The 10,508-nt window shown below is 38.9% G+C and overlaps 1 protein-coding gene across 2 annotated transcripts in view; it reads left to right on the top strand.

Annotated features, from left to right (window-relative positions):
* The window catches only part of nbas (NBAS subunit of NRZ tethering complex), a 158,935-nt gene that overhangs the window by 132,744 nt on the left and 15,683 nt on the right, over window positions 1–10,508 (top strand). For both annotated transcript variants that reach the window (XM_034899544.1, XM_034899543.1), the window contains one exon: window positions 5,941–6,080. In XM_034899544.1, coding sequence (XP_034755435.1) covers window positions 5,941–6,080 — 140 coding nt within the window. The remainder of the gene's footprint in view (window positions 1–5,940; window positions 6,081–10,508) is intronic.

The raw sequence follows: 10,508 nt of genomic DNA, 5'->3' as shown, positions 1-10,508 counted from the left end.
ACTCCCCCCCCCTTTTTTTTCTCCTGTGTTATTATCATATGCTGATAACAGAGTTAGATGGCATTGCTGTTTTTAATCAGTGGAGAGATACCCTGTCTGACTACTCAAGCTTTTTTGGATAAAATTCTTCACATTCTGTGGTGCCCAGATAGCTCAGTTGGTAGAACAGGCGCCCATGTACAGAGGTTTACTCCTTGACGCAGCGGGCCCGGGTCCGACTTTGGCTCTTTGCTGCATGTCATTCCCCCTCTCTCTCCCCTTTCGTGTCTTCAGCTGTTCGAAAATAACCAAAAAATAATCTTAAAAAAAATTAAAATACATCACATTCTGTTTGTCAAATAGTAATGTGCATAGACTGTGTTCCTGTACACTGTTTATACAACTTTAGAAATGATGACATTTTAGTCCATCTTCTCAGTTTAGGGTGAATGAATGTAATTTTGATAAAAACAGTTGTGTGTGCGTGCGTGCGTTTGTGTGTGTGAAAGTGAAAGGTTGTCAAAGTAATAATACAGCTGCTGGTAACTACCACTTGCCAAGATTCATTTACTTCAGCCTCGCTGTCTGCTTACTTTATTTCCCTGTTTTCTCTTCTCTTTCTGTGTCCACGTATATCATTTTGCCAAAAGCATCGATACTTCCAGTCACAGTGGATGACCATGTAGCATGTGGTCGGCATCATTTTAACAGTGCTGTTTGCTGTGCCAGCTGAACAAAAAGTGGTTTTGGAGCTTGAAATAACAGGCAGTGAGAGCTAGCAGCTTTTTTGTGTGTGTTTGCTTTCATGCCTGTGTGCATGCACTGCTCTCTGTGCCACAGCAGTGTTTATATAGGATATTGTACTGTTTGACCCCTCAGTATCAGCGGTTGCAACTGGCTTACATAAATCTCCGGAATTCTGTGTTTGCCTGCATGTTTGTGCGTAAATCTGTATAACTATCTTAACAGGAAGGGTTTGTAACCATGGACGGTTTGTTTTATTTATTTATTTTTTCTTTCCTTGTTTTACCCCCACTCTTTAGATTTGCTTGATATCAGTTAATTAATCATTTGTTCATAAGTAATTAATAAAACATTTCAAGAAACGCAAATAAAAATACATTTATTAACATTTATATATTAACGGTTGCAGGAATTTATAGTAATTTTGTAAACGATGATGCCCGACAGACATAGATGATAGCAAGCTTCTCATTTCTAGCCGAGAACCATCAATTCTACTGGCTGATATGAAAAAAAAAAGAACAGCAAAAATGATATGTTTAAAAAAATAAACCTAGGCCCCCGAACAAATTTTATGTAACAAATGAACAGATTTTTACCATAACCACAATCTTTTTCTAAACTTAATTGAGTAGTTTTTGTGCCTAACCGTAACCAAACTGTGTAATAAACTGTGACCGTGTCTGTTTCCTTCCGCTTTCTTTGTGTTGGAATTTTAAACTCCAGTGGATTTATGAGCGCTATGGTTAACTGCTCCTCAGATCTCTGCAGGGTAAATGGAGACCGCTAACTAGACTGTGACGCACAACTATTTTGCAGCGACTCCGTGCGGAGCTTAGCGCCGCCCATGTTGATTGTGATTGGTTTAAAGAAATGCCAATACTCCAGAGCATGTTTTTCTTACATCCCCGAACGCTATGTTGACTGGCCAGAACCTCCGTCACTCTGCACAGTGTGGATGGTCTAGAAAAGCGAGACTAATAATTTAGTAGAGTTAGGCCACAACTGTGGGAAACCCTGGATCAAAGGGCCATTTACTTCTTCTGCCGGGGTATTCAGAAATAATTTAAAAGTAAGTTTTAATTATGAGCTAAATGGCTTTTGGACACGCGCTGCCCCTTCAAAACCTCATGGCAGGAAACAAGCATTTCAAGATAGCTGTGTTGAATTGATTTAACACTTGAGGTTTACAATTTGTGACCGGTTTAGGTAAGAGGATGGAAAACAGTCCTGTGTGTTGTATTTCCTGCCACCGCTAGGGATACTTATTTGTGAAACGCTCCTAACCCTTGTGTTGTTCTCCCGGGTCAAACACTGACAACAATTTGACATTTTCGTCCCTTTTTCAGACTTTTTAAAAAATGTTTTCACTAACACCAACTTACTACCTTTAGTTTTACAGTACTTTTTGGAATTTGTGGTCAATAACCCTCATTTATAGAGAATTATACCTAATATTTGAGTTAAAAAAGCCGATATTTTGAATTATTTTGTCGAATAGTTAAGATCAGAGGAATGAAAGTGATCAATTGTATTTTGAAAGAACATTCTATGGAATCCAATCCATTTTTGTCGTAATTTGATTAAAAAGAAACCCACATTTCAGATATAGACATTTTTTTAAAGGGGGCAAATTTGACCCAAGGACAACAGCAGGGTTAAAGGTCGTACTAGAGAGTAGGATTACTCAACTCACTAAATGGTTGTCTGCTTAGGAGGACTTGTTGCAAATGGACAAGTGGATGTGGTAGCAGCAGGTTTTTTCAATGTAATATAAGCAAACTAATGCAGCTAATTATTGCTAGGCTCCTTGGCCTTGAATGTAACACTCAGTTACTAGCCAGTGAGTGGCACATGCTAACGGTTGCAGCTTTCAGAGTAAATAAACTTTTTACACTTTTGCACTTGTGTTTTTAGTTTTTAGAAAGACAAAAAAAGCTTTGGCATGTTGAAAAGACCAAAGTTTGATGGGCCTATGAGATTAACCTATGATTGGAAAGTTGCTATTTGGGAGTGTTGATGGGCAAAGAAAGACAAATACAAAGTATATAGTCTTTGTTCCCAAATATACGGTGCAATTAGTATTTATACTTCTACCTGATCTTGGGATGGATAGATAGATAGGGACGAGAGGAATTGAGTTTGCAAGTGTTTGAAAGCCTGACAGATGCAAATGGAAAGACCATATGATAACTGATTGACTGTGAGAACGTGTGTCATTATTGGCTGACAGTCTCGTCTCTCCCTCCCTCCTTTCCCTCCTTCCCCTCTCTGCCCTCCTGCCCTCCTGCACTCTATTTTTTGTACAACACAACGGAGGAAATGTTGATTCTTTTCACGAGGCATAATTAATTAACATCCTTCCTTGTTTAGAAAATAAAAGCCTCACAGCTACATAGTAATTGGCAGCAATTTAATTTGCAATCGACTGTAGGTGAGTTTTGCTGTGAGTGTGTGTGTGTGTGTGTGTGTGTGTGTGTGTGTGTGTGTGTGTGTGCGTGTGCGCAGGCGGGTGAGAGGATGTATGTGTGTATTTTTATGTCAAAAGAGTCCATATCTATACAGAAGATGTGTCTAAATGAAATTTGTAATGTGGTTTTGGAGCAGAACATGCAATCAAACTAGTATCAGGGAATACCAATGTATTGCATACCCTTGGATTTTCAAACTGAATAAATGTGGCCATAAAACTGTATAAAATGCTTTAATAGCTGGAGATTGTTCAGTATTCATAGCATAGTAAGACAATAATAATGATGAACCGGCTTTGGGTTGCAGTTTACATTCAGTGATGGATTTGAGAGATTTAGATTGCAGTGAGGGCTTTTTACAGGTAGTTAAGATTCCATTTCTGTTTCCCAAATGACCTCCATTTCCAGAGGGTCCTGAGATTCATCTTTACTCATTCATTGCTCCATTCCCCATCATAAGGCGCACACTACTCCACTGTGCGTGGATCTACTGTGCTGCTAGTTATTTGCATGCATTTGCTTGTAAATTAGAGATCTAAGAATTAAAGCAGCCGATGTGAACACTGCTTAATTACTAGTTATCCATTGCACCATGCACCTAGCTTTGGTCCATTGTAACACATGATAGAATTTATTTATATTCTCTTTGTGTGTGTGTGTGTGTGTGTCTGTGTGTGTGTGTGTGTGTGTGTGTGTGTGTGTCTATATATATATATATATATATATATATATACTCTCTATATATATTTATATATATAGAGAGATATATATATATATATGTATGTAATTAAATTAACCCCAATCATCACACACCCTTCACCATACATAGAAATAGGCTTTGTGTTATTTCAGTTTGCCTAATAGCTGGTTTGATTTGCATTGAGAGATGATCTTATGGAAAGTTCCCCCTTGCCAATCTCTATGTATGGTGAAGAGTATGTGATGATGGGGGCTATTTTAATTCCAAAGGCTAAGGGAACTGTATCAGGATGCATAGTATCCTGGATCCATGAAGTAACTGGCCTTTAATAATAAAAATCTGACTGCTTCTATGGGAATTTAACAAAGGGGTGTGTATACTTATTCCTCCTGTAGTTTAAGGAAGAACATTTATTTATATACAATTTATATACAAAAAAGGTTGGATTTTCCTGATTTTTTTAAATTATGCAATTAAGATCAATTTCCTTCCTTTTATTCATCTTTTTACTCAACTTTAGCATGGGTGTGTAAAAATATGCAAGCCACTGTCCTTTTAAAGGGTTTGTAACACCACAGTTTGTCGATGCAACATGCAGTGGGGCATGCATACCTTGCAGCCAATCCACTGAACTTTGACATTTACATTTAGTCAGCATTGCCTGCTGCTGTCAACCATTTATAACAGATTTTTGTTGACGAACAAAGAACAGTGTTACTATCATTTTAATGGCAATATAGCAACATGTTTGATACTTATTGTGATGGTATATAACATCTTAATGCAGCTTTTTATCCTCCCTAAGAAAAAAGTATTTTTCTGCATTTTATTAAAATATTTGAATGGACAGTAAAAGTTACTAACACAAATGTGAGTTCTCCGGAGTAAGATCTTCAGCAGTGCTCTTAGAAGTGCACAGATGGTTTCTATACTAACCTGGCTTTATTACAAACCTGTCACAACAAAGTTTTGAAGAAGAGATATGTGTTTACAGGTTAATTCACAGACAGTTCCTCACGTCATAAAATGTGGACAGACCTTTATACTGATGAAATATTGCCAGGCTTTACATAGATATCCAGACTTATAAACATGATCCTGCCACTGAGGCTGAAACTATGTTTTTTTGAATCTGGCTGCAAGTGATGTATGTGTCTTGTGTTCTGGTGTGTGTTCTAGTGTTCTAGTGTTCTAGTGTTCGTGTGTGTGTGTGTGTGTGTGTGTGTGCGTGTGCGTGTGTGTGTGTTACAATGTATGCGTGCATGTGTGACGGAGCCTGTCTTTGCTGCAGCCATGCTTTGGCAGGTCGTAGTTTTCCCCTCAGAAATCAGCCGCTCTCTGAACTGTTAAATCACACTAGAAGCCAACCTTTGAGAAGAAAATAATTACTTTCCCTCCGCCTCCTCCTCTCATTTTTTCCACATTAACCCTCCCTCATTCCTTTTCATTCTTACACTGCCTCTCTATCACACTCTTTCTCATAACACTATAGAATAAGTTTGGCCACAGGGGAAGTTTTTTTAAACTAACAGTGAAAAGTGCCGTTAAACATTAAGCCTTGTGCCTTCTTTCAATGCTCTTGTTTAAATGCTTTTTTTGATGCTCATCTAGATTGAGTGTTTGTAATTGTGCAGTTTATTCAGGCCCCGTTTTGGCAGAAATTCCTTGGCCACACACTATTTCAATCATTACATTGTCAAGTTTTGCCAGCACAATTGAGAGCTTAATTTGAAATCACCGAAAGATGTTCTCCTGTTTCTGCTACATTTGTGTTGGATAGTGTCGAACGGAACTGTCCAAGAAAACAAATGACTGAAATCCACTTGATGCTCGCGTTTGTTATCATATCTATTCACAACATCGCATGTGTTGCAGAATTTGAAAGAAAGAGATGATTCCTCGAGTTACTGAACACTTTTCATTCACCTAATATTTCCTTTCTGCTCAGTAACCTGGTAATACCTCCCAATCACAGGCAAACACAGACTCAAATGGATTTTGCCTTCCTCACCTGCCGGCTTTTTTTCCCCCCACCCTTCCTCTCAGGTTGAGATAGAAGATGTGGAAAACGAGGAGAAAAGATACGCCCTCTTCCTGGAGTTGCTGGAAGCTGCGCGACAGTGGGAGGACTTTCAGCTGCTCATGCTCCTCCTACAAGCGTGGCCACCCATGATGAAAGAGGAAGTGTAAGACAGATGTCTATATTTTTTCATCGCTCTTTAAATCTTTCAGGGTAAAAGCAATGGTTTTTACATTTAGGAAATTTGATTATTCATGTGGATAACTTGAAATTACAGCCAGCAGCTGGTTAGCTTATTTTAGCACAAAGACTGGAAACAAGGGAAGTTACCAGCACCTCTAAAGTTTACTAAATAACAACACATTTCTTATTTTTTTTTAATCCCTATAAAAAGTGAAAAGTAAAAACCACTAGTTGTTGAGCTAGACTATCTCTTACTTTTGAGCCTGCCTACAGTAGCTGTTTCCCACCATTTTCAGATTTTATCCTTAGCTAACCAGCTGCTGGCTGTCACCTTTTATTTAACGTATTGACATGAGAGTGTCAATACGTCAATACTAAGTCTCTGCAAGAAGCAAGTCTCCAAAGAAGCAAATAAGCATATTTTCCGAAATGTCAAAACTATTCCTGTAAGTGCTCAATGAAAAGTATTATTACTTATTTAGGCTCATTAGTAACTATATAATTAAAATAAAAAGGGTAGAATACCATGTGATTTACTGAATTTCTATCTGTTTTCACCCCACTTAATTATCTCTTTTTGTATCCTCTCTTTAAATACATTGGTACCTTCTCAGCATCTTCAGTTAAAAAATGTCAAATTTCAGTAGTGCTACATTACCAGTTGCTTAGTGATTGCGTGTGTTTTGGTTATTAACAGAAACTTTGAACAGAGTTGTTAAAATACTTTCATTATCAAGAGTAGACTGAAACCACTGAAGTTATATCAAAATTCATTTTTTACTTGTGAACACAAGAAAACTGTTTCTACACTACAGAATAGTATTAAAATATCTAACTGGAAGCTCTCTACAGCCGCTAATTTATACAAAGTTAATGTTAATACAAAGTCAAAGCAAAGTCGATGTTGTCAGTTTATCTCATTGGGTCTGGGGAACCTGCTCTGCCCCCAGAAACATCCTGTACCTTTCACAAGGACAGGCGGTGGCTCCATAGTTATCTTGTTTTAGAGTGCTCTGTATAATATTATTCAGTTTAATAATAAAAAGAGAAAAAATATGTATATCACAATGACAAGAGTTTCTACTATAGCCTATTTGTTAAAGGAGAATTCCGGTCAATTCCCACATGTAGCTCTGTTGTTTGGAATTTTGTAGTGGTGTCAGTAGAGAGAAAAAGGAAAACAATCGGTGCTGCCTACACCTTGTTATACTCCTGCTAGAGTTAGCACCCAGCAGGCTTAAACAGGGCAAGTTTTAAACATGTTTTTAGCCTCTAAACTTCTTCCAAATGTCATTAAAAGTGCCTACCCATGTGCAGATAGATAGATAGATAGATAGATAGATACATAGATAGATAGATAGATATTTACTGATCCCAATAAAATGGGAAATTACAGTGTTGCAGCAGCAAAATCAGTCACACAGCAAAGCATATAAATATAAAGGAAATACTAGGATACAATATACATACATACAATATACATGACATAATAATAGGATAAATACAAGAACAAATATTTAAATATAAACAAGTTGACAATACAAAAATCTGCAACTGTTTAAACAGTATGATGAAATGTAAGTAGACCAGTTGTGCAGGTTGGACTTTGTGCAGTAGTTTGGTGTCTCGGAGTCTTATCTAGCACCCAGTTATGACGTGTTAAAGAGTGTTAATGCCTGTGGTAGGAATGATTTCCTGTAGCGGTCCGTGCGACATCAAAGCTGTTGGAGCCTCTTCTGTACGACCAGTGTGGGGTGCAGAGGGTGGTCGGGGTTGTCCATGATAGATAACAATTTGTTCAGTGACCTCCTCTCCACCACAACTTCAAACGTGTCCTGTTTGCAGCCGATGACGGGGCAGCCGTCCTGATCAGTTATTTCAGTCTGTTTGTGTCGCTGGCTCCGATGCTGCTGCTCCTGCAGATGGCGGAGAACAGAGCGCTGCCCATCACAGACTGGTAGATCATCTTCAACATTCTGCTGTACACGTTGAAGGATCTCAGCTTCCTCAGGAAATAGAGTCTGCTCATCCCCTTCTTGTAAACAGCACTGCTGTTGATGTTCCAGTTCAGCCTGCTGTCAATGTTGACACCAAGGTATCTGTACTCCTTACGTCTCTTCCCAGGATGCAAAGGGGCTGCGGAGTTGGTCCCTTCCTCCTGAAGTCGATCACCATCTCTCTTGTCTGGTCCACGTTCAGCTGGAGGCGGTTCTCACCAGACCACTCCACAAAGTCCTCCACCAGCGCTCTGTACTCTCCCTGCTGTCCATCCCTTATACACCCAACAACTGCAGAGTCATCAGAAAACTTCTGAAGGTGACATGACTCTGACTTGTACTGGATGTCTGTGGTGTAAAAGGTGAACAAAAAAGGAGACAGCACAGTCCACTGTAGAGCCCCAGTACCACTTACAACCACATTAGACAGAATACGGTCCAGACGGACAAACTGTGGTCTGTCTGTCAGGTAGTCCGTGATTCAGGAGACCGTGGACGCACCGACACCCATCACCTGCAGCTTCTTACCTAGTAGCAGTGGCTGGGTGGTGTTGAATGGACTGAAGAAATCAAAAAATGTGACTCTAACAGAGCCGCCACCGCCATCCAGGTGCAAATGAGCTCGCTGCAGAAGATAGGTGACAACGTTATCCACTCCCAGAAGAGGCTGGTAGGCAAACTGTAAAGGGTCCAGAGAAGAACTCACGTGCGGCCTCATGTGGGCCAAGACCAGCCTCTCCAGCGCCTTCATCACTGTAATTCATCACACCTTCATCAGTGATTACATCTGAGTTAACACAATGAATCTGACTGCTGTAGATGTGAAAGAAGTGCATGCAAGTTGTAAATAATTCAGCTGTGTTTAGTTCAGGTGTTGATACTTACAAACAACAACACAGAAAAGATATCCAACCTTTTTTTTTTTTTTTTACAAAGCATATGCTCATTTTTTTAAAGTAAGTGCTGTAGTACAACTAACAGGAGATATATATATATATATATATATATATATATATATATATATATATATATATATATATATAATTGAAGTGAGTTTGAAGACACTTTCTTATTTAATCCTTAAATTTATAGCGTACATATTTTTGTTTCATCTCTTTTCTGTGTTGTAGTTTGTAAACGGTCCCTAAGCTCTCTAGTACTGCCATCTCAACACAGGAACTTAACCCAGTTGAATTAGCAAACATTTTATTCATTTCTTTCACATCTATAGCAGTCAGATTCACTGTGTTCACTCGGAGGGAATCACTGCACATGAATAGGCCCTTGTTTTAAACAGTTTTAAACATATAGGCATGTTTAAAACTTGCCCTGTTTAAGCCTGTTGAGTGCTAATTCTAGCAGGAAGATAACACTGTGTAGGCAGCACCGATTAGTTTCATTTTTCTCTCTACTGACACCACTACAAATTTACAAACAGAGCTACATTTTTCAAATCGACCAGAATTCTCCTTTAACAAAATCAGGGACACATGAAGATATTGACATTTTAATGGGTGACTTCTCTGCAAGTGTGTTCTCATTTTATTGAGCATTATCCCTCAGGTTCCAGCATTGCACATAGACGAGTTGGCAATGAAAACACTCATCTTTACAATGCTTCAGGCTGTGGGCTTCTTGCACCAGCTGGCGTCTTATGAGCCTCAGCAATGCTGGCTGTATTATTGATAAGTGCCTAATGATGTGATTGCTCTTCTCCTTTACCTTTGTTCTTGATTCAAAGTGAGTGATACTCTAAGACCTGCCGAGACAATACAGGCTTATGCTGTCGGGAGTTTATCCTTCCAGCTCAATCAAAGCAGACTGTGTTTCAAACTGTTACAATCAGCAATTGAAAGCAGAGTACTTCTCCAGTAGTTGTTAGAGACTCGCAACAACATGCACAGAGCTGTGTCTAGGTGTATGAGTGTGTACGAGTCTTGTTGGTTTGTTAAAGAACAACATGCATCAGTTTAAATTGCCAGATGGGGTTACTTTCTCTTTCAATCTAAAGTAAACATTATGCCAGGCTCAGACTACACAATATGTTGTCTGTCCGTATGATCATTGTGTCAGATTAAGAGATCACAGTCCTGCTGTGACTTCACAATTTACTTGAAATGTAAAGGTGATCGGGTAGGAGGGTCTAGAGACAGTCTTCAATGAATCAGGAATATCAGCAACAATGGCATCCCCTCACCATGTTGCAGACAATGTCAAACTAGAGCATAGACCGGAAAAAACATCTAACATGCTAGTCTTTTTGCCAGGGCCTTGTGGAGTTTCTTCCCCTCTTTTTCCTTCTTACATATTTATTGTTCTTTTGCTTTCTGAACATCATAAGCAAGCACAACAGAGAAAAAAATAAAATAGACATAAACAGAAAACAGCATGCATAAACAGAGCAGTCTCAAACA

The sequence above is a fragment of the Etheostoma cragini genome, chromosome 18 (assembly GCF_013103735.1).
Source record: "Etheostoma cragini isolate CJK2018 chromosome 18, CSU_Ecrag_1.0, whole genome shotgun sequence".
Taxonomy (NCBI): Eukaryota; Metazoa; Chordata; class Actinopteri; order Perciformes; family Percidae; genus Etheostoma; species Etheostoma cragini.
Note: the sequence above shows the minus strand (reverse complement) of the source record. Positions and strands in the feature narration are given on the sequence as shown.